At 39.0% G+C, this 25987-nt stretch overlaps 1 protein-coding gene across 1 annotated transcript in view; it reads right to left on the reverse strand.

Moving 5' to 3' along the window:
* The window catches only part of LOC120526471 (retinal guanylyl cyclase 2-like), a 100062-nt gene that overhangs the window by 20667 nt on the left and 53408 nt on the right, over window positions 1–25987 (reverse strand). Inside the window, exons 11-15 of the mRNA XM_039749637.1 lie at window positions 23554–23702; window positions 19830–19993; window positions 17330–17522; window positions 16741–16915; window positions 14086–14184 (exon numbers count right to left, since the gene is read on the reverse strand). Of these exons, the coding sequence (XP_039605571.1) occupies window positions 14086–14184; window positions 16741–16915; window positions 17330–17522; window positions 19830–19993; window positions 23554–23702 (780 nt within the window). The remainder of the gene's footprint in view (window positions 1–14085; window positions 14185–16740; window positions 16916–17329; window positions 17523–19829; window positions 19994–23553; window positions 23703–25987) is intronic.

Genomic DNA, 25987 nt, shown 5'->3' on the forward strand with positions numbered 1-25987 from the left:
GCACCCCCACACTGGATGTCTGCTTCTCCTTTCCTGAGAAGCATGCTAAGCTAAGCGACATACGGTAGTATCCGAGTGAGACATTGGCAGTGCCCTGCAGCAGGACTGTCTCATTTTGTGTTTTATTAAACTTTTCTTTTCTTAAATTGCGTATATAGTAACCTAATTTTATATTGGTGTTAACTCTGCTTCTTATGGTGATGTAGAGAATTCAACACATATAGAATTATTATTTTTTTTATTGGATTGATTTGATTTTCTTCAACCTGCATGAATTACATATTGCAGAGATTACTTGTTCTGGAGACCTGATTATATGTATCTACCACTTAATTTCTCTTTGAAAATGACTATTAGTTTCAATTTAGTAAATTATTATTATAATTATATGAGCAGAAAAGAATATAAAAGGAAAAAAGAGAGATTGTGATGAGCATGACCTCCCTTGCTGACTTTGATACTGGGAAATGTTCAGTCCCTACGGAATAAAGTGGACGCGCTTCAGACATGTGTGCGCTGTCAGCCTAATTATGGAGACGTATGTGTTTTGTCATTTACAGAAACTTGGCTAACAAAAAATGAATGTGAAGATGATTTTATGATTAATGGACTAATGAACCTACCATGTTCTTTAACTATCAAGGCGATCCTTAATAATTGGTATATAAAACAGAGAGGGGAAAGGGGATACCACACTTTCACTTCTAAATCAGCGGTAAGACCGCTTGGATGGATCAGAAGCCCACCCAAAGCTGGCTTTTTATTGAATTCTGTTCTGCTTTTATTACAATCCAGTTTCATGGTTTTTTTTTTTGAGAAAGTGATAGATAAATTCTGTTTGAAACCTTACCTTGTTATGGTACAGCCAGGGTTGTTGCCCTGGCTCAAGTTTATTTTCTTTTATTTAGTCATTTTAAATTATCCATTGTGATGGATGGCCGGCCGTTTATCCTGGCCAATACCCCCAAGCCGCCAGGTGGAGCCCTCCTTGCAGTATAGAGGTCCCCAGAAGACCAGCAGGGCATCATGGACATTGTAGTTTTTATACGCAGCCCTGCTGGATGCCATGGGGACGACTAGGGGACGCTGCAGGGAGGAACAACGGATATTTTCCCTACGCCCCGGAAGCACACATGGACAAGGGGAATGACGTGCTCCTGGGGTGAAGAAAAGGACTTTGTACCTGACCCGGAAGTGATTGAGAGTCACATGGACTGGGGATTAGAACTCTTCTGGGTCAGGGTATTTAAAAGGACTGTGGGAGCTCCCAGACGGCGAGATGAGCTGGGAGGAAGGGTGGCAACGCGTCTGGGAGTGGAGGATTGATTTATTGTGATTATTTGTGATTTGAATGAGTATAGTGGAGGAGAGGGTGTTTTGTGCTCTGTTGCATTTGAATAAAGTCAATTTGTGGACTTTTACCTGGTGTCTGGAGTCATGGACAAGGGTTCAAGAGAACGAGAGCGCCCCTATCTGTCACACCATCCATCCATTTTCCAACCCGTTGAAACTGAACACAGGGGTCTGCCAGAGCCAATCCCAGCCAACACAGAGCACAAGGCAGGAACCAATCCTGGGCAGGGTGCCAACCCACCGCAGGACACAAACACACCAAGCACAATTTAGAATCGCCAATCCACCTAATCGCCATGTCTTCGGACTGTGGGAGGAAACCCACGCAGACACGGGGAGAACATGCAAACTCCACGCAGGGAGGACCCAGGAAGCGAACCCAGGTCTCCTACCACTGCGCCACTGTGCCGACCATCATTTTAAATTATTTAAATATAATTTTTTATTATTTGCTTTTGTTTTGTTTTTCTGTTATCTAATATTATGACTTTTGTTTGTTAATTATTTTGTTTCTACTAGTATTGAATCAGTAATAAGATTTTGACTTTGGTATGAATACAAACTTTCTGCACCAAAAAGGTACCAAAAGTATTATGGATGAAACCTCTCTATCACCCACCTCCCTGCCTTGCTATTCTACGCTAATCAATAAAAAGAGTGCCCTTCGGGGTCTCCAGTGTGTTTATATTAATATCTTTTTTTTCTTCTTCTTCTTCTTTGCTCCCGTTAGGGGTTGCCACAGCAGATCATCTTCTTCCATATCTTTCTGTCCTCTGCATCTTGCTCTGTTATACCCACCACCTGCATGTCCTCTCTCACCACATCCATAAACCTTCGCTTAGGCCTTCCTCTTTCCCTCTTCCCTGGCAGCTCTATCCTTAGCATGCTTCTCCCAGTATACACTGCATCTCTATATAAATATAGGTTTGGTGTCCTTTAGGGTGAATCAAGCAAGATTTCATTGAATAACAGTTGGGTTCAGGGAAGAGTTGCAATCACACTAATAAATGAATGAGTGCAAGATGCTTGAAAACTACTGCTTACCTATGGTACTGAAATTAAAAAATACTAGTGTCATACCATATACTTTTTCAGTACCTGTATACTGTGCAACCCTAGTCTCTACCTGATACGACAGCATTGGAACCATCTCAGAACTATAAAAGACGATGCAGCCATTACATTTGTGCTTGTGTTTGGATTTCCTGATTCTTTGACTTTTGGCTTCATTATAAGGTACTGTTTTTGGCTTTTGGATTGTTTTTGTTTACTTTCAGGTTTACCTTTCTAGCAAAAGGTTTCTTTGTTGACATTTTTGAATCCTCAATAAATGTTTACATTTTAAATAAACTTTGCTTTGTTTTGTGGGTCTGAGGTTTTATGAATTTCCCACTTTCCCTTTTTTAAATCATTTTTGATTTTAAATCCTTTGACCCATGTTTGGTCCTGTGTTGTCTATAGTTTGGAGCAAGGCTACTTAGGGAGGGGAGGACTGTTCATTTACGCCAAACTAGTGTGGCACTGCAGCTCTGTCTCTTGCTGCTTGAGGTTTGTAGAAATGTTCAAGATTTGGAATTGAAAGGATCATAACACCTAAGCTGGATTCTGGACTTTTTAATTAAAAAAAACACAAAGTTTGAGTGTTAATTGTTGTTTTTCTGATAACCTTACTTTATCCAGTGGATTACTCCCAGGCTGCGGTATGTCTCCTCTTCCCTTACTTTTGTATAGAAATGACTGAAGGAGTTCACATAAGAACAGGCATTATCTTAGAATCTGCTGATGACTGTCATTGTGAGTTTGTTACAAGATTTGGAATGTAGCCATGGACTTGTTATTGATAAGTTTGTTAAATGGTGTGATTGCTCCATTTTACAGCTAAATATCTCTAAGACCCAGAAAATAGGTTATTGACTTTAGAGGCTCCACTCTGTTGCAATCCTGCCCTACACAAATAGTGAAATTGGATGCAGGTCTCAAATGCAAAAAGCAAAAAGCCAGGCCTCTCCTGTATACAGTTCTGGGCCTCATCCCATTTATCTTAGGCCAAAACTCAAAAGGCCGGCTTACGGCCTGTACGGGCCCAAAAATAGGGAAAAGAGGTTAAAATATCAAAAAATACCCTTTAAGAGAAAACTTGTTTAAAATATAAAAATCCATTCCAAATGGCAAACACAAAACAAAGTGTCTTAATTCAATTTAAAGAATTAATTTTAAGAAAAGGTTATAAAAAAAGGCAAAGCAAGAAAGGAATTAGGTTTTGCCTTAAACAAACAGAATCCAATAAACACGAATACAAATGCAAGCACAAAAATCACAAAACAGGAATGTAAACTATAAACACAATGAAAAAGCTACAGCAAAAGTTTCTTCTTTTATATAGCTGGAGCCCCCAGCTGTTTTATTGGGAGGTCCTGCCTCCCTGGGCTACACATACAGGAGAAAGGTCAAAGAACGCTAAGGCAAAGAAACTGCACATAATACAAAATTGAAAAATAATTAAATATCAAATTAAAAATATAAAATACATACAGAACAAAACTGGGGTTAATTGCGCTGCTTGGCTGATCATATACTCAACGTGCAAATGTGAATGGATCAGTCGGGTGCCGCATTCATACCCCAAAATGCGGGAGGAGGGTCACATCTGCGCCCAATCAAACCAACATAAGAGGACCCTGCATGGCTGAGAGGGGCAGAAACAGATGAGATATAATGGAGAAAGAAAAGAACGAAAACAAGAGAGTCGCAGGTTAAAAGGGGAAAAAGATTATGGAGATGGCAGGATTGGGAGCCACTGAGGGGTGGACGAAAGGAGACAGGCAGCCTGTAGGAAAGACCCTAGAAGGACAGTAGGGCCAGCACTCGATGGGGCTGAAGAGGGGCACTTCAATTGAACCTTTCTTGGGATAGCTGGAGAGACCCGATGCTCGTTTCTTCATGAAGCTTTGAAATGGCAGTGGTAGTTGAAGAAAAAAGGTGAAGCTCGGTGCAGCTAAAAGGGACTACTGGGAGCCCTGGGTAATAGCAGTGACCCGAGCCTGTGAAAGAAGGTTGACTGTGCATGTCAGAAGGACGTCTCCTTTTGCTAAAGGATCCCGTTCGGTGTTAAGTAGATGAGACACTGGTTATAGAAAGGATGCACTTTGGATTGAGTTTTAGAAACGTTTCCTGCCTTAGGTTTTTAACCTTGTTTTGAAAAGGGTATTTATTTATGGATTGTTTTAACCTCTACCATCTCATGTATTTTTATGGATAGAGTTATTAGATTACTAGCAAAATACCCGCGCTTTGCAGTGGAGAAGTAGTGTGTTAAAGAAGTTATGAAAAAGAAAAGGAAACATTTTAAAAATAACGTAACATGATTGTCAATGTAATCGATGTAATTGTTTTGTTACTGTTATGAGTGTTGCTGTCATCAAGGATTTGATTATCATTATTTCTTTCAATCAGGTTCGTATTTGGAGGACATGTTGTGTTCAAGTTACATTCCGTGTTTGTCAGCCGTTGTAAAGATAACAGGTTTCATTCATCGAAGTGTTCACTACCCAAATCGGTACTCGTGAATCAAAGATGTTTAACAGGCAGTCCCGGTATTAAGTTGTGGATTTGCCTGCGAATATTTAGCGGCAGTGTGTCTATGAACTTGTGAATTTGCCTGCGAGTATTTAGTGGCAGTGTGTCTATTAACTTGTGGATTTTTCTGCGAGTATTTGGCTGCAGCGTCACGAAGTTGTTTCCGTCTAGCTGCATCAGAAAATGTACCACGACGTCTGACACGCCTGCTTTTTACTGTTTTCTCACAGCTTGGATTGCTGCTGTCATAATCGGTTTGAGTTTCATGGTTTGTTTCAATTACGACAGTATTTGTAGGACTTGTTGAAGTGACATTTGGCATCTGTCAAGCGTTGTAAGCATACAACCGGTTTCATCGATAACTTCGCATCCAGCTTTTGAGAGTTTAAACATTCATAAACATCAAAGTGTCCACTACTGAAATCGTCACCTGTGAGTCTAAGATGTTTAAGAGGCATTGGCGGTTCTCCAAAGGTGTAAAATATTTGGCCATTTCGGTACACTTGAAAGCGACAACCGAACAATTCAGCGGCAGCCATCAACTCACATGCAGAACTATAGGTGAAGGGCTTAAGCATTGAGCCTGATATGGCCGTGCAATATGTGACACAGAGAATGGAATAGGCAGGCGGCATCTCCGGGCATGGAAATCACTCAGTAAGAGACAGTTCTTTGATCAATGACGATCACCTCGACATGTTAATGGGGGTACGGTTGGAACGGTAAATGAAATGGGTATCTGAACAATGTAAACTAAGTCTAAAATACCTACACAATAACTATAAGCGTAATAAACGAACAATAAAAGAGCGGAGAAGCCGTGGATTAAATAAAAAGGCTGCAGTTATCAGCAAGGAGACATGAATACTGCGGTGAAGCAAGGAAGGGAATGTAGAGACTGGAGCGACAAACAGCCTTATATGGGCAGCCAACTACGTAGGAGGCGTGGGGATGTGGGACGCAACTCTGCCTCTCACGGCGACCGAGCTGCAGGCTATGGACGTATATATGTACGTAAGTAGGATTCAGTTATGACCGTTAAGTGTAGAATTTCAAAATGAAACCTGCTTATCTTTTGTAAGTAACCTGTAAGGAATGAGCCTGCCAAATTTCAGCCTTTTACCTACACGGGAAGTTTGAGAATTAGTGATGAGTGAGTCAGTGAGTCAGTGAGGGCTTTGCCTTTTATTAGTATAGATTTCGTTATTTATGCAAAGAAGATTGCATTGCAATGTGTTTGTTTTGAGACATTTCATTGTGAGTAAAAGCACTGACACTTTCACACCTACTCCATGCTGTAAGTGTGTGTCCTCGTTTGCCCAGTCTATGACTATCCACAGTTTTAGGTTTGGAAAGGGGCAAGAAGGGAGTGTGGAGTTACCTCGACCATCACAGTACATTATATGCATTTTTCTTTGTTTTTGTGTGGGCAGAGATACTTCTGCAAATGATGTGAAAATGCTAGCGTGAACAAAGATTGTTTCCATTTAAAACATCGTTAGATTGTTTTTTAGTGTAAAAATGCAATTTTTAAGCAAAAATGTAGTAGTGTGATTCATCATTTAGTGAAAACCAATTAATCTACCTTATCAATTCCTTTAAGAATTTTGAAGAACAGTATGAGGTCCAAAAGCAGTCTTTTCCACTTGAGGCAAGTTTAATTATCTGAGCATGTCTACAGTATCTTCTCTTACTCCTAGCTTAGCTTCACCTTGCTATTTATATTTTTATCCTGGTCATATTAAAATGAGCAGCATTTCTAGCACTCATTAAAGGGGGTGGCATCACTTTTAACATCACCTAATTCCTGGTGTCTAGGCCAATTCTGTACAAATCTACACACAGAGTCATAAATGCTCACTTCTTTTAGCTTTTTTACGTACCACTTTTGTGGTCACTTATTACAGTTTTTCTCAGTTGTTTTGGTGCATTTCTCACAACAGAATTGCAGTTCTCAAAACTGCTCGTTCAATTCCCGCAACCTTTAGTCAGTTGTGCACATCATAACAGCAATTTCTGGGTGTTTTCGTTATTTTGCAATTGCTTTAGTTCACTCAGGCAGATGCTTATGTGCAATTCTCAGCAATATCATGCATCAGTGGTTGCTTATGTCATGATGATCAAAATGCATTGTGTAGTTCTCTTTTACATAGCCTTACACTCCAGACAAACTTGTCATTTTTTCATTGTGTAAGTCATTGCTGTCAAAAGTGGTCAACAAGATATCATTGGCTGTCCAGTGTATTTTATAGGTTTCTACAAAACTTTTTTTCGTTTGTATTCACAATACTAATGATTCCTGCACTACTTTAAATTGCTCTCAGGTGACACATTATTGTGTGAGATCTTAGATCAATCAGTATCAGTTGCTTTGGTGCATTTCTCACAACAGACTTAACATTTGCAAAACAGCGAGTGCATTTCTCTAAACACTTCAATGGCAAACAACATCAAAATACAAAACACATTTCAGTATGTATATATTGTTTTCGATGTTGTAATTTTTTTTCCTTCATCCATCCATTTTTCAACCCGCTAAATCCAAACACAGGGTCACGGGAGCCAATCCCAGCCAACACAGGGCACAAGGCAAGAACCAATCCCAGGCAGGGTGCCAACCCACGCACAAACACATACCAAGCCCAATTTAGAATCGCCAGTCCACCTAACCTGCATGTCTTTGGATTGTGGGAGGAAACCCACGCAGACACGGGGAGAACATGCAAACTCCACGCAGGGAGGACCCGGGAAGCGAACCCGGGTCTCCTAACTGCGAGGCAGCAGCACTACCACTGCGCCATCCTTTTTTCCTTCATTTCATATGTTATGCATAAAGTATTGAAATGCATTTTTTTGCTAGACTCCAAGTGCAGTGCATGGTATGTCCCCATATACCTGTGCAATCAATAAAATATTCTTCTTGAATCAATCTCCCGCAATCGGTGTTTTGTATTTTTATGTTTCCTGCCCTTGTCATTCAGATGTTTTGTGCATCAGAAAATGTTTAGATTGTGCCAATTTTATATTGATAACATGACTTGACATTTTGGCTGTCATGTCCGTCGACAATGATTCATGGACTTGGCATTTTGATGGCACTGACATATTCAGTAAATACTTGCTTTTGAGGTATGGATTAAGGATTTTGAAGAGGTTTCCTGCTTTTGCTGGTCATCCATGATGTTTTGCCATTCACACTAAGTGTTTTGAGAAATGTACTCGCTGTTACGCAAATGTTAAGTCTGTTGTGAGAAATGCACCAAAGCAACAGAGAAAAACTGTAAAAGCCTTCTGAAAATTAAGGTAAATAATATGATATGCACTTCTCTTATCATATGCTTCTGTTGCTTCCTGACAGAATTGCAGCACATTAGTGAAACACGATCTCCCAATCTGAACTCAGAATGATTAGTTGCTAATACATTATTCTTGATATGGTGCTTAATCCATCCATCCTTCCATTATCCAACTCGCTATATCCTAACCACAGGGTCACGGGAGTCTGCTGGAGCCAATTTCCAACCAACACAGGGCGCAAGGCAGGAAACAAACCCCGGGTGAGATGCCAGCCTAACGCAGTATGGTGCTCAATCTTTTCATTAATAATTACTTTCATTAACTTACCTGTGATGCATATTACTTGGATCAGCCTGATCATCCTTTTGATGTAATGAGATAATCAGTTTCAGTAGCTGTGGATCAGTCCACCAAGGCTCCTGCCTTCAACTGCCTCACAGACCACAAGCCACATCCTGGAAATGTTTGGCAGAGGACCCCAACAAGGAGATCTTCAACTTGCATCTCAAGACAAATTTCTCTTGTATTTTGAGGGAGGCTGGGGACATTGTAACCAAATGAGCCTTGTTCGGTGCCTTCATTGGTGAGGTGACTGTGCAGAGTAGCTGCGGTAAGGTCATTGGTGCTTGTTGTGGTGGTAATCTCTGAACCAGGTGGCACCATCACACTAAAGGAGTCTTTACGAGCTTGGGTAGCTTGTGAGACTCCAGAGGCAGTTTACAGGGAACAACAGGCCAAGTGGAACATGACGATAGCAGTTTTGGAAGCAAAATCTCAGGTGTGGGAATTCAGTGAGGCCATGAAAAAATTACTTACATTTGGACTTGAAGTGATTCTAGCAAACCTTCAGGTGACTCAGGAGGGAGAAGCAGTGCTTTGTCCATGTGATTTGTAGCAGGGATGAAATGTTGTTGACCTCACCTTGGAATATAATAGGATGGTGGAAAGAGCACTTTATATTCTTCCAAAATCCCACCAACCTGTCCTCTTTTGAAGAAGCAGAATCAGGGGACTTGAAGGAGTACTCATCCATTACTGGAGCTGAAGTCAATGGGGTGGTTTAAAACCTCCTTGGTGGTAGGACTCTGGGGGGCTTGGATGATATTTATCCTGGGTTCTTAAAGGCTCTGGATGCTGCTGGCCTGTCTTGGCTGACACACCTCTCCCAGGCTGTTTTAGCTAGCCAGTTAATATTTGGGTAATTAATGTCCAACGTGACTGTAACTGCCCTCTATAAACTTGCCTTTTTATTGTTAACAAAAAAGATGTACTGTATATTGAAAATTATTGTCTGCATTTCTGTATCACTCCTAGTGTACCGCAAGGCTTCTATTCCAAATGCTTTCTGGTCAAATCCAAACATCCTCACTAAGACGTGGCTCTCCAGCTTTTTGTTTTACATAAATGTTTACTCGCCTGACTTTTCTGTTTTTATCCATTCTTTCCTAAATAATGTGTGCCAATTTATATTATACTCATTCCCATCTTTATTATGTAACCAGGTTTCTGTTATTGCTGTAGCAATTATGTGCAGCTAAGTATAAATCCAACTCCCTTATTTTATTCTTGACACTGCTAGGATTAAGGCAAGCAATTTTCAATGTATTATTTATGTTATTATGGCTTTTACCAGTGGACTAGATCTTTCAAAGTTATTGTACATATTTCCATTTTTACTACTCCTGGAGATCATCAGTTTCGTCACATCAGGGTCGATCCATTTCAAGCACGCAGGATTTGCTTATGGGCAATGCTCTGGAATGTGCCAGAAAAGTACTCCCGCTATTGTTGCAGACACAGACCGCCCACGTTTCTGAGACATGTGCTTCACTGCAGTGTCCTTTAGATCAGTGGGACATGAGGTACAAGGTGGATGAGAGAGAAAGGAATTATTTTCACGAAGATTGGAAGATTAACAGCTTATGTCGTTGATGGAATTAAGAGATTTGTTTGTGCTGTTCAAGTGATAAAGCCCTTTAGTGTCCTGAGTGGGGTTTTGACACTGGCCTGATGATCAGCGGGAGGAGGACACAAGGTTAGAATTCATGTTAATGACTCCATAGTATGCTCTAATTTATTAAATGTTTATTATTTATTTTTCATAAATTGTGTCAGTAAAACAAATTAAAACACATATAAACACAATTGCGTTTAGAACAATACCCCTGAACCCCTGAATGATTACTTTGTTTCAACTGTGAGGATTCAACAAGTCCAACCTTCTTATTGAAGCAAAGGTGGCCAGCATTTAAGTCATAATCCTCCAGGAAGACAACAATAGGAGGGGACAATCCCTGACTCCCTCTCTGATTCCTAGCAAATCTTCTGAGCCAAGGCCAGAGGACCTGGAGTGGCCAGAGAAAGCTATTCAAACATCCCCGACAGGCCTACTGTACAGAAGCAACAGTTTACTTCAGGACTCTGATAAGACACACCAAGAATGTCATGGGAATAGAATCCAAATTTGAGAAACCCGCTTCGAAATGGAACAATACTGTTGTAAGATTTGTGGCTTAAGGACTGGATTGTTTTGCTATCTAAGGTAACACAAAACATGAATGGATACCATTTTTGTTCCATGTAACCAATGATGAGTCTGTATAAAAAAAGCTTTTATCCAAAGTGATGTCAGGTCATGACTACATACTTTAAGACAAGCATTAACGCATCAGGACTATGGTACGTTACTCCTTGAGTGTTATTCGACAAGCTATGTCACAAGTGGAACTATCCATGAAACAAACTGGTAAACACCACCTGGCTACAGAACCCTGTATAGTAAATGGACCTGACTTCATAAAATAAACATTGATTCATTTAAGTTACAGTTATCCTTGTTTTTTCCTCATTTTAAGGCCTGCAGTAACTACCAAAGCTTTCATTTATGATTTGATTTTGTCAATGAAAATGAATGAGAGCAACTCAAAATGTCTAAATTTTAATAAACAATGTAATTAATCACTTAATGGAGCATGATGAAAAGGGGGTCCATCACAAATGCCATCTTGTTCAGACATGCACACATTTCTCTGTTGCAACTAAATTTGTGGCCTTTAGCAGATGCTATATGTTTGCTAATTTTATATTTGATGGACTGTGATAGTCTGTCACTCCATTCAGGGTTTGCTCCTGCCTTGAACTCAACACTGGCCTCCTATAATGCTCGATTACAATAATCAGATTTACAAAATGAATGAATGAATGAATAAATGTTTAATGGAAGTCCTATGCTGGCTGATAATCTGTTGATCTTCTAAGTCCTCTGAATTGATCTTTCAAGTTGAGCACTTCATAAATTATTACTGATGCATTGTGGATTTTACTTCACGGTTGGTGTTGTTATTCCTTTTTTTAATAAATGGCTCTTAGCTGCATTTCCCGCAGACAGCTACATTACGTAACGGCTTCTTCAGAGCCTCTAATCTCCCTCCTTCTCTACTTGTCTAAATAAATAAACGCTCCTGCTGTAATCAAAGCTGCCCTATATTTGGAGTGGATGACTTCTAAATCGATTGGTGCCTCTTCAAAGGCCTTGACTTTTTTTTTTTTACACTCCCGGAAAGTAGAAATGGCATCACTGATCTGCTACAAGAAGTGTTAATGACGAAAGTGTTCTTCTTTTTCAGACCATCCTGCGTCAGAGATGTTCTTAATCTCATTTCTGAAACCTATTTTAATTTCTTCAGGAAGCTGTCAGGTTTGAATGGCCTAAATCTGCCTCGGAATAAAGGGTTAGCTCTACTTTGGATATTAGTGTATTGCACATTAAAGTTAAAGATAGCACACAGATGAATGGTGGTGCCTACTGCATCATGACAAACCACTTAATGCTGGCAGTACACCAGGCTGGCATCTGGTATAAAAAGTAATTTTCCATTTGTAAGTATTGCTAACAACAAGAACCTCTGTGGACCTAGCTCATACCTTGAAATTTTTTTATGAAGAACTTAAACTGCGTCTGTTTTATTTTGGATTAGCCAAATTAATCGTTAAAGATAGAATAAATGTAAACATATTTGATATCTTTATCTCTACATGTACCTTCAGCTTTTTGTGTCTAAACCTCTCTTTCCTGGTGCTCCCTCTGTAAAGAATGTTCCTGTAAAGCCTTCTGAGCGGTTCCTTCACCTTCACTTCTCTTCATATGTGTATCTTCACGGCATTTCCTCTATATCCTCTAGTGTCTGAACCTTTTTTGACTGGAGCTTGATCTGCTATGTTTCTGTAAAGCCTGCATCATTTCGAGATGCCTTGCTTGCTTCCAGTCTGCTTTCATACTTCCCATCTTTGGATGTAACTCTCTGAGCACCTCCTATGCCATCCCTCCTCTTCCTGTACCTTACACTCGCACTTCCTGCTTCTATTGTGTCACCAAAGCCAAACTGACCAATCAGATTGCTCTATGGGACCGTATACATACAAACCTTAGTGTTTTATTATATAGTAGACTAGGGGGCTCCGCCCCCTACTCACTTGGCTCGCCAACCCCCATGCGGGCCCTACGTGCTTGCATTGAATTGTACTGTGCTTTTGGATAAACACGAATATCAACTCTGTCTTTGATATCTCTGTCTTTTGAATAATTCATCACATAATGGTTTATTATATATGCAAGTGTGATGTTTCGGATTCATATAGAAATCCAGTAAAACCGTGTTTTTCTGATACATTTCATATAAAGTGCGATACTTTTAGACGTATGGATTTGTATCCATTATTGGCTGTAGAATTTCTAATGCGTCCGATCGTTTAACTCTTTCGATTCTATGTTGCATCGTTTCTCCGTGATCATAAATATAAATCTGACCGAATTGTGTTTTTTTTTAAATTAAACTTGTAGTAGCTTTAATTGTTGCGGGACCACAGATTCTCATAGAGTATGGGCCTAAATCGTGTAAATCTATGTTTTGAGAATTGAATGATGCGATTATTGTAGATTCGGATATATTGGCTGTAGTGTTTGTGAATTTCACTTTCACCAAATAACAAATCTTTAATTTCTCACAGATACGCCTCTTCATTAGGAAGAACCACTACTTTTCTCTGATGGCAACATGAATTAGACGATCTACAAGTCTTAAACTTAAACTTTAAAGCCGAACAATATTTGTCCATATATTCGATCTCTTTTCGCTGTTCCGTCATTTCACCGAGTAATAATTTCCGTTTGTTAGCGCTAATGCTATCTTTACTATCAGTTTTTTGAAACTTTCGAATTTTTTTACTTTCATAATGTCTAACCTGCTCTGCATGTGCATCGCACCAATGTTTTTGAACCTCTTTTTACGACGTTCTACTTTGTCTTCTAATCTTTGTCTTTTCTTCTTCTACTGTTTTTCTTTTATTTCCGCCCCTGCTTGGACCTGTTAGGTTTTCAATTCATCTCTTGGCATAAAGTCTCATCTCGCAGGACTTGAAATTATCTCTCTGAAAATGTTTTGTCTCGTCTCTCTGAAAAAGTCTTGCCTCGTCCCAAGATTTTTTTATATAATAGAGAGATATATTTGTCAATCTGTGCCCTATGATATACAGTATATTGCTAGCCTTTGCTTTCATCCTTTTTGAAAACAGCATTATCAGAGACATTAAACCCATCATCCACAGTCTAGCCTATGCTGTGTAATACATGGTTAAATATATTTCAGATATAATATTGTTTGACTTCTAGTCACCACTCATACAATTTTTTACAAGCTGTCAACTTTCTACCTCAGTTCATGACTCTATAGTTTCTTCCAGATTCTCATGACCATTTTCATGAAGAATTTCTTCCTTTCCATGTGTGTTCTTGACTACATGCTTCACTAGTTGCTGTAACTCTAACAACTCCCTACAGAAGTAAAAGAAAGTTTCACTTACGCAACCCTGTGGATTCCATCCTAGAGGCTGTATTGACAGTGTCCCCAAAGAGACAATAGCGGGGCATCGTGAGTCCAACCACTCCTGCCACGCAGGGTCCTGAGAAAAAGGAGACAGCATTCAGTAATATAGAATCATTCCCTTGTCTTTCATATGAATACTATTTGCTTTCAAAGGAGACATTTGGAATTCAAGAAGGGAGAATTAAAAAGTATTCATCTGGCAAGTCTTGCTAAAGAAATAATACAATTTCAAAATATAACTTTACATAGGCCTTCTAAAATGCGAAGATCATTGATGTTAGTCTGGCATAAATCTAATGCTGCGTTCCATTTATTTTGGATCCCATGGCTGGAAATGCTGTCACACCTGAGCTTATCACATTTCAGTAAAACAATTGGAAAAACAACATGGATACCAACAAGAAAGTTGCAGTTGAAAATTCCAACTAGGAACTCAGAAGTTCTGATTTCTAAGTTCAAATGGAATGCAGCAATATTACCTGTGGTTGTAATCACTGTTGAAGTAAACTTATAAGGAACAAACTAAAACAGGTGTCATTAATAGTCACTCATTAATATCAACGCTGACTGACAAGAGGGCATATACCTCTCAGGTACCTCAAGTGCTTGGTTGATAGGGTTCCACAATGCCCATTGATTTTTAAGAAGTCCGTCTGAAAGTTACTCATTTTAGTAGAGAGCTTAGAAAAGGTTTTTTTTTTTATCAAGTATCATTCAAAGATGGCTGTGGAGTGCATTTGGGCCCATCTGACATAACAAATAATGATGATCCTGTGAGCTCTAACTAATCCTAAAATGCTTATTTCAGCTTATTGACACCCACTCTCTTTCACAATGAATCTTTACATTTGGTCACTTTAGCTCATTTTAGCTTTTGAAATTAATTCTGAAACATAATGCAATCCCAATGGATCCTAGAAACTGGGAAGGCTGCAGTTTATTTTTGTAAATAGAGAATCTGAGTAGAAATAGGTAGAAGCAGAAAAGAGTATTGTACCAGCTCAAATAGCATTAAAAAGGGCATCACTTAAGTTAGTTTCCACACACACAAACTTCCCTTTTAATGATTGGGCATAGGACATGCTGCTGACTGGTATGTTTTAGCCAGGGTTCCTCCCAAGGCGTTAAAAATTCTCATTTATGCTTTTTTATTTGAGTTTTATGCTAAATTTGTTGATTATTTATTTTCTATATGTCAAAATTACTTCTGCTACATGTTTTGCAGGTGGCTCTCCAAGAGGCGAGGCCACCTGACCATCACTGCAAGGGACTGCCTTCATCCCTTTAAAGGTTAAGGAAAATGCAGTCCCTTGCGGTTCATTGTGAAAACACTGGTGGAGTTGTTGGTGAATTCTCCTGTGTCTATTGGTCTTTTTTTGATTATTTGGATTTATTAGGTTTTGTGACCTTTTGCTCTGTCTTTTAACCATTGTTTGATTTTCATATTGGGCCTTTGCTTGCTTTTGGGATTTCCTATTTTGGAAGACACTTCCTTCTGTGCTTTTGTGTACCTCATAGCTTATTTTTGTTTAACTGAGCCTTTTGTTAAAATAAATATTTTTATTTATACGGATTCAAAGTTTGCATTTAATTTGACTAGTCAGGGTCTGACACCCTCCCTGTTCCCCCTGTCCTCAGTGGGCTGTTTTGAGATTTTTTGGGACTTGGAACCTCACTATATCATGGTTTCTTAAACGTTTTTTTCATGACCCAATCTTGTCCTTTTTAGTGTCTTCAATAGTCAATTACTGTCGATTGTCAAGATGGGTTGTACCATAGAAAAGTCATTTGATTAACCAACCCATGGCAACCCACCACAATCCACTTTGTAATTCATCTGGAATCCAGTAACATTAAATACTCCATCTCATCTCCAATACTCTCTCTCTTTTGCGGATAGGGTTAGAAACCAGATAGATAGATAGATAGATAGATAGATAGATAGATAGATAGATAGATAGATAGATAGATAGATAGATAGATAGATAGATAGATAGATACTTTATTAACCCCAAGGGGAAATTCACATAATCCATAAATAAATCATGATGGACATGTGAAATAATGCATCAACTATGTCTGTCTTGTGCTCCACTTGAGATCCTTAAAGATCTTGATGTATGGGAGCAGAGCAGAGGCAAGTTGATGTTTTTTTCTCTAATGCGCATAGCCATTAACCTCGTGAATATGTGAGGTTGCTAACAAGAAAGTAAATAAGAAGTTACAATTAAAATCATACAAACGCTTGAATTCACTAAAGTTAAATGTACAAATTTTGAGGATTGATTGTATATGGAAGTCACTGCATGCAAGAATAAATTTTAAGCAAATTTTTCAATGTATTACATCCTTGTCCTTCATGTTGCTTGTGCTCAGACCCCCATTGGTGTGGTTCCATCTCTCTCTGTCCATGCCTGATATTTCTTGAACTCTTCCTACTCTCCAAAAACTGTCTGCCCAGTTGATCAGATGACTCTGTGTTGCCCTGACCAGTTTATTTTTGGGCCTACAGTGGTTAGGTTTGTTACCAGTGAAAACAAACAACTTTGATTCGTTTAATTCAGGTTCTGAAAGTTATATAATTTAATTTGCTTCAGTAATAGAAGGTAGTAAGAAAGGGCCAAAGAGTTACCTGAATGCAGACCTATTCGGATCTTGACTTTGATTTCTGGCATGTGTCTCATCTTGAAGGCGCCGATACAACTGAGAATATCTAAGGACATGTTTGAAATCTCAGCTGCATGCCGATTACCATTCTTTTTGGGCAGACCTGATGCCACCATGTAAGCATCTCCTATTGTTTCTACCTGTTAAAGAGCGACATGAAAAACAGAAAGCAGGGTCATAAAGTGAGTCAAAGATAGGGATTGAATCAGAAAGTTTTGGATTTAAAGTTCAACAATGTAGGCACAAATTTTTTTTCTACATTGCAGTACAGAGGCTTGAGGAGCCAGATATCATCCCAGCATCAGCATCGGTGGAAAGTTAGAAACAAACACTGGATGAAACTCCAGTGGATACTCACATATCCCCACTTACAAATACCAGGCCTATTTAGTTAACCTAATCTGCATTTTGTGGAATCTCAAATCTGGAAAAACCCCATGCAGACATGAAAAGTGAAATAATTAAAGATTTCAGTTCAATACTTTATGAAATGTATTGAAAACTAAAACAGCAAGAGTAAAAAGTTATGTACCTACAACTCACTTCTTACTCACCTTGTATACATCGTGCGACCCAATGATGGCATCAAACAGAGTGTAGAGGTCATTGAGAAGATCAACCACCTCAATGGGTTCACTGATAGCTGAGATTGTGGTGAAACCCACAATATCACTGAAGTATATCGTGACCTCATCAAAGTACTCAGGCTCAACTGGGGCTCCTGTTTTTAAAGCCTCAGCCACAGAACTGATCAAAAAAGAAAATGCAATTATATCAAGAAGTGACTTTAACCCAAAATTATATTCATCCATTCTTTTTTAAAGGAGTGTTTTCATATATAGAAATAAAAAAATAAGGAGATAATTGTTCAGGCAGTCATTGTATAATTCTACATCATTCAAGGTATATGAACATGGTCATCAGCAAACACAGTATATTTGCTGTGAAAAATGCTTCGGTAAATCTTGCCGATCAACACTCGTCACTAACACTCACATGACTTCAAATCCATCTTGCCGATCAACACTCGTCACTAACACTCACATGACTTCAAATCCATCTTGCCGATCAACACTCGTCACTAACACTCACATGACTTCAAATCCATCAATTACTCTACCTCAGTCTCTCTCTCATCTGTTTATAAGGCACAGTCTGTCTCTCTTACTATTTCAGAAATCACCCTAACTCTCTTTAGCATTGTCCAGGTGTATCCACTCTGGCGATGGTCCCAACATGCGAAAGGGTGTTTTAGGTGTAGAAGCAGCTGTTAGTCATTAGTTGTGAAGATTTCCAGGGACCCTATCATACTTTATTATAATAATATTTGGGTCACAATACAATACGTTTGCGATCTTATTATACAACATGTTGCGATATATTATTCTCTTTGTATTTGACTTAAGAAAATTTGAAATTCCATCTCTATATTCCATTGCAACATTGTGAAATTTAAAATAAACTGAAATGCTTGCTGCAGGATAGAAATGTATAATGTAATAGTAGTTAATGCTTCAGAAGGCGTGTTTTACTTTATTGATGTTCATCTAACCAACTCTCCCACATACAAGTCAGTAGGACTGACCCAGAATGTAAAATGTATGGCAGGGAGGGATAGAGCATGTATCAAACTGGTTTGGCAAGGATGGCTGTGTCTCGACTTACATGGGCCTATAAGTCACCCTAAACAACATAAACAAATCAACTTGGGGATAGCTTGTACGTAAGCGCTTTCATTGGTAAATAGCCCAGGAAGGGATAGGTAATCTAATTCAAGTGGTCCGAGGTATGGCTATTTATGATTAGATGTGAATTGGAGGCCATTCTGTATTACAGTGTCCCATTGGTTTGTGGCTTGTGATAAAAAAAATAAAAATATGAAGTTGGTCACCGTGGTTTAACCTTTCTCTCACCATCTAGTCATGAAGAGAAGACCTGTTTCAATACCTCATTCAATGGCCATGTGGGAACAAAGTAAGCTAAACTGAAGATAAGCCAAGAGCTGCCTATGGATACAAGATGTACTGCTACTTAGGCAGTGATGTCATGGTTTGCCAACATTCACATTGTATTCTGCTTCCTTATTATTTTTGAGTATATTATTAGTCATGCATAATTAGATGTTGTCATAGATGCCTGGGGTTCGTACCCAGCCGGGACACCTGGAAGGACTGGAAGGTGGCATTATATCTTCTGGGTCACGAGGGGGCAACCGCCCTCGGTTAGGAGAGGACCACGGCAGAGGAGCAAGGAGGTTCCAACCCGTTGGGACCCGTGGCCACCACCAGGGGGCGCCTCAAGCCTCATGGAACCCGGGAAAGGTTTACTCCTGTCACACCCGGGAAGATGGAGGAAGAGCCGTCCAGGGATGCCCAGAGTGCTTCCGGTGCAAAGGGTAGCACTTCCGCCACACCAGGAAGTGCTGCCAGAAGAACGTCACCAGACACCTGGAGCACATCCAGGTAGAAATAAAAGGGGCCGCCTTCCTACAATCGAGGAGCTTGAGTCGGGAGTGGGAACAGGACAAAGCACCCGTGAGGAGAGGAAAGGCGGCCACGGACTGTGAGAGAGAAGCCCGAAATAGAGGTGATTGGTGCTGGGAGCACTGTGTGCTGTGTACGGGACTGTGTAATTTGTGGATTAATAAAGTGTGCTTTTATAAAGATGTGGTCTCCGACTGGTGGTGCCTGGCCATGTCTCACAATGTGTATCTTAACCCCTGCCTTCCATTACTCTGTCTAACTGCCAGAGGTTTTTAGATGTAGAAGTGAGGTGTGGAGGAAGTGCTAAAGTACCTGACCACAGAGTGTTAAGTATATGGCTCTTAAGACATTTTATTAAGAATAAAGAGTATAAAGGAGAAAACAGGGTCATCATAGGACCTTACACAACAAAAAACATGACAAGCACATTTGAGACTCGCAGGTTACACTGGAAATATACAATGCCTTCATTCTGGATGCTATTGTGGAATAGACCAAAATACATTAGCAAACAAAAGCTCAATAAAGTATCTCTGGCCATGTAACTGGTAAAACAGACTGGTAAACTTACGGTGGCAACATCTGCGTGAGAAGCTTGTCAGTCTTCTGTTTCTCAATTTCCAGCTCTTCAGTTCGCTCTCTTATCAAATCCTCCAGGTTACTTGAGTACTGCTCCAGCATTCTCAACATGGAGTCTATGATGTTTGTCTTCTTCCCTTTGTTAATATTCTTAAACTAAAAAAAGAAAAAAAAAGAAGTTCTTACTAATTGCTTTAAAATTTTAACACATGCAGTTTACAAAACTTTTTATTCCTGTCCCAACCCTTTTTATAATATTTTAAATGCAATGTCTGCAATTCAGTTTGTTATGTCTATGTGAGGTTTGTCAAGTATATGTATGAAGGAGCGAGGACTCGAGTTAAAAGAATTGTTGGGTTAACAGATAAGATCCCACACAGAGTAGGTCTGCACCAGGGATCTACTTTAAGTCCTTACATCTTTGATCTGGTTCTGGAGGTGTTGGTTCATGGGAAAAAAGACAAATCCTACTGGTTTTGCTGATGACATTGTGTTGTGTAACACCAGAAAGAAAGAAATGAAGAAAAAGTTGGAAGAATGGAGAAGGTCCTTGGAAAACAGAGGAATGGATTAATAGGAAGAAGACAGAATATATGAGGTTTAATGATGATTAGGATTCAGACGTTAGGCTGCAGGGATAGCTATTGAAAAGAGGGGAACAATTTAAATAACTAGGATCAGTGGTAGCCCAATATAACCCATAGAGTGGATGAAGGTATCAGGAGTATTGTGTGATCGAAGAATTAAGACAGTGGTAAGTCCAGCAATGAGCTATGGAGCTAAGACAATGGGGAGTAGAGGAAGCACAGGAGAAGAAGTTACACGTGGCTGAAATGAGAATGTTGAGATGGATATGTGGAGTTACAAAAAAGGACAGAATAAGAAATAAGACAATCAGAGAGAGACAGCAAAAGAAGAGATATCTAAGAAAGTGCAGGAAAGTAGATTGAAGTGATGTGGTCATGTGATGAGGAGAGACAATAAATATATGGGCAAAAGAGTGATGTGAATGGAAGTGCAAGGAGGTAGAGAAGGTGAGAGAGGCCAAAGCAGAAGTGGATGGATAAAGTAAAAGAAGGTCTGAAAGAAAGAGGCTTTACTGGTGAGGAGGTACAGGACTGAGGTGCCAGGAGAAGGTTGATCAAGTGCATCAACCCCACGCAGAAGTGGAAAAGAAGAGGAAGATGAAGTTGTGTGTCTGGTCTTTTAAACAAATTGACTTAAATGGAATATTATTATCCTTTTTTAATCCTAGATATTTATAATGCATCTTTGTAATTATGCAAAATCTGAGCAAAATCTACTACGCTTAAATTCTGAACATGAGATTATACGTATAAGGCTAACTATGAAGTACTCTAGCAACAGTCCTGCACAGCAAATGCTCTGGGTGACTTTGAATTTAGAAGAATGTAAGATAAGCTATAAAGAACCCCAGCAACAGCACCATACTATCAGATGTTTCCCTTGGCTCTTCCCAATATGTGCTGGTTACAATAATAATGTGTCAGAGCTCTAAAATTGCACATTGGACGTTGCACATCATTACAAAATGCTTTGCTGATCTTTCATTTTGGAATTTTGCATGTCTGTACTTCTTCTATACTTATTTTTAAACCTGATGGCTTTGAGCTTTTGTTCCAGTGATGGTTCCTGCTTTTTTGCTTCAGAATTCACACTCCTTTATATGGCCTCATGATTTGTGATACTTGTGCTTCTTCAAAAGATACTGAGCTCTCAAGGATCACTGTTGATTTTGTTTCTCTCATACTTTGAGTACCACAATACCCTGGAGCTGTGATAAGTCGATGTTAGGATAACACTAATGTCAAAAGCTGTGCAATACTGGGATATGAGACTCTACCTATGAAGAATTCCAGCCAAAGTCTTGAATTCTATATGCTCTGTACATCTGGGGTCCATATTAAGGGTAAATTTTGCACAAACGTCAGAAAGTTTTTCATCACACAGAGAACCACAGACATATCCAATAAGTTGCCAAGTAGTTTGGTAGACAGTAGGACTTGATGTCATTGTAGATAAATTAACAGGGTAGCATTGGTGAGCTTTGTAGCATTGAATGGCCTCTTCTCGTCTAGATTGCTCTAATGTTCGAATAGGCCAAGCTGTGAAGAGACTTAGCAACTTCTGCTATTAAAGTCAAATGCAAACCTAAAAGAGTGACAGGCAACATGAAAATAGTGTAACAAGTCTCCCTTTAATAACTGCTGTGGCAGATAGCATCATTAGAATATCAAATACAAACTTTAAATGACAGTATGAATATAACTAAATACCTTTTAATACAAGCAAAAAAGTAAAACGATGCAGGTTCAAACAGGATGAAAATTTCTTAATTTTTAAGCATTTGCCAACAGAAAAAAATATTCATGAGGTTCGTTACATTTAGCCTTATGTTTATTTGTATTTTGCAGTTAAGATAACTAATGAAAGACATGCAAGTGACTGAGCCAGGAATCAAACTCAAACCCAAACATGAAAAAAACAAAAAGCAATCATGTCATGTTGACACTGTCACGCATGTGTCTGTGGATTGCCATCCTGACACATCTTGGGAAAGCAGTCCCACCCTGAGATGAGAGGGGGCACTGTCACTTGTCTATTTCTCTTCCCACAGCCAGAGGAAGACACCCAGTGAGGACAATTGACTCCATTCCTTCTGGTCAGAGGAGTATAAAGGAAAGACAATCAAAGAAAGTGGCGTCTCATTCTGGACCAACTCTCGAGATGTTTGTAATAGTGCCATTGTGTGCTATTTTTGTTAGTTATTGATAAATGGAGAGCACGAGCTGGCACCCCAATATTTCCTCAGATGACCACAAAGCATGCAGCAACACACACACACACACAATCCACAATGGACAATCAACTGGACAACATACAGAATCTTGGGAACAAAAGTCTGTGTAGGAGATTCATACAAACAAGTGGAGAACAGACAGACTGCCCACATAATATACTGTAGCTCATCTTGGAATCAAACTGGGCTCAAGTTGTGTGAAGTGACAAAGCTAACTGCTTTCCTATCAGGTAACTAATGATATGCTGTAAATATGAAATCTATTCTCTAAACAAAAAATCGTGAGTGGTCTCCCCTAGACTTTCTTGTATACTCAGAAATGGGGACGGATATTTGAGGAGTAAACCGGAAGACAATGATTATATTTTTATACTATGTACATTAAAGAACTATCAAGAACAAGTTAATAATATACTGAACAATTATTATAAAAGTAAAGTTGAATAAATCGGACTCTACAGCTAAATGAATAAAAGGTAAAGTACCATTTCCGATTAGTAGAAATAGCTTTTGTACCTAATACTTGTATACAGCATTTGTTTGACGTAAGTGAAAGCATACTCAAGTTATCGTGTTTACATACACACACAGACACATACAGTATACATAATTCCAGAAATGGACTCAGGGAGGTCTAAAACGTGGAGATTTCATTAAAATCTCAAAATCAATTTTTAGACAATTACAATACTTTCCCTATACTTTCAGTCTTCCGGATTATAATACATAACTTCTGATTTATTTCAATAAAATTCACAGTTTTAATTATCTGCTCTGCAAATTAAACATGGCTGTAAAAAGCAGGGTAAAGTAGAAAGGCCAGAGGCCATTGAAAAGATATGCAAAAAGTAAAGGGGATCAACGAAGACAATCAAAAGGAATTAAAAAAGATCACCTGGTCAAAAATTTGGTCAAATGTTGGCCGCCGTTCTGGTTGTTCACTCCAGCATTGTTTCATGATCTGGATGCACTCCATTGGAGCTTGGTCAACTGAAACGGATGGTCGACAAAGCGGAGGAGGCTTCCGGACTCTTTTAATAATCTCTGTGGACAAAAATCACAATAGATCTCACTAAAGGCCACATTGAAACTTAATCATGTGGCCCATACTTTCATGTTTTGCATCTTATGGTTATTTCTCACATTTGGTGATTACTGTTTGTTTCTTAACAAATAATCTTGGCATCTGACAAAAGTTCACTACAAATTGGTAATGTATACAAATTACAATAAATATGGTGATTTTAAATGTTTCCTGGTCTTGTGAAACTCCTGCACTGTTCAGATTGATTAGTGTATTGAGAAGAACCTCTGAGATTTCAGTAACATGCAGGTTACATTTCTTGCTCATTGGCTGGTTAGACTTGAAGAATGGAAAATACAATAGCGCCAGTGGAGACCTGCAGTACTAGCCTGTGGGCTGTTCATTGGGTAGACGACTACGAATACTGATAATACTTAAGTTCACGTAGAAATGATTACATGATTATGGTAGCCAAAAAATATGTGTATATGACCACTTTGTACATGTAGCCCTAGATTTATACACTATGAGTAAAGTAGATATGTAACCCCGCCAAAATGTGGTAGGCTTTTGTTATTCATTTTATTCCAGAATGCAAATTATTTTCAATTCACAACACTAATTTATATGATATTATGACACAGTAGTTAACGGTGCTTCCTAAATGTTCAATGGAGCAGGCTTCAATTCCTTACCCATTTATTGTTTCAGTGGAATCAACACATTCTTTGTGTGTCGCTGTTGTTTCTCCTTGGGTTTTTCATTTTATCTATACTTACCATCCATCCATTTTTAATCAGCACTTACACTTCAGGGTTATTAGAAATTGGAGTGATAAAATGAATGGATGAAAAATGAACAAATGTGATCTTGACCAAAAGTATGAAAAAGTCTCTCAAAGCAATTTCATTGTTGTCTGTGGCGCCCCCCCAACATTTGGCCTCAGCGCTTTGCTTGCTGGTCTTGTTCAAGTTCATACATGCTGGCTCTTGTTGTAAAATGTCGATTGTGTATCCACAACACATAACAAACAGTAGCACATATGGCTTCATTGAATGGAATGACAGTCCTGACATGCATTACAAGAGAAGCCAAATAAAAATGAACTACATCTAAAAGGGTGGAAGTTCAAAAGGGAACCGAACATGTCAATGCAAGCACAAAGAGGCACAACACAGCAAAGCTGCAATCTTGCTGTTAGCTTCAGACATATTTGGACCACCTAAAAGGTGAGATGATAAATGGAAAGTTTATGGAGGGACTGACTGCAGTGGTTCCCAAACTCGGTCCTGGGGACCCCTTGTGGCTGCAGGTTTTTGTTCTAACCAGATTCACAATCAGTGATAATAATTGATAACAACTGATCTCATTTAATCAGCTAGTCATTTTTTACTCTTCTCTTATTCTGCATTCAGAAAAACACAACAGTATGGTTTTTACATTTACAAGACATTTACAAATATTACTATCTGTTTTTTTCTAAAGCTATAAATGCTAAAGTCTTTTTTGTTGTTTTCCTATTATTTTCCCCTTTTCCTGTGTAGTTTGCTCCATTCATTTAAACCTAATAGTGACCATGAACCACCAGCACAGCAGACACCCAGGATGATTTAAAGCAGCAACGACTTCAGTGTCAGACTCACTGATTAGTAAATAATCAATTAAATAACCAGAGCACTTGGAAAAGCAGAATTAAAATTAGCTTGAAAATACTGTTACTTAAAAAAACTACATATTCCTCATATAACTGCTTATTACATTTTAATAAAAATCTACCAGTTACCAACTTAGTTTGTAATTTCAACATTGACTCCAAAACACAGAAACTGGGAAATAACAACTCACTTAATTAGGCTAAGAGTCCAATGAAAAATGGAAGTTGGTTGGAACAAAAACCTGCAGTCACAGCTGGGTCCCCAGGACAGAGTTTGAGAAGCACTGACTTACTGGATAACAGACTGAACCGCTGACACCAACCTACACAACGAGGGTCTTGTTCAAAAAGCAGACGCCATCTTGTTCAACTTACCCCCACAAACCTTAAGTTCAGGGTTTGTAGTAGGGGTAGGCCAGTCTAAAACAAACAACAGGAAGGACAATTTTAAGATTAGGCACCTTTTAAAGTTTAAGGTCAGGCACCCGATCTAATTTTTAGCATTAGGGACCATGCAATAAATTGGCCCACACCCCACAAACCTTAAGATAAGGGTTTGTGGCATCTGCCTTTTGAACAAGACCCCATAACGACAATGTTTCTGTGGAAAAATTGATCAGGAATGTTTGTGTTGTCAACATGTCATTAATT

The sequence above is a fragment of the Polypterus senegalus genome, chromosome 3 (assembly GCF_016835505.1).
Source record: "Polypterus senegalus isolate Bchr_013 chromosome 3, ASM1683550v1, whole genome shotgun sequence".
NCBI classification, from domain to species: domain Eukaryota; kingdom Metazoa; phylum Chordata; class Cladistia; order Polypteriformes; family Polypteridae; genus Polypterus; species Polypterus senegalus.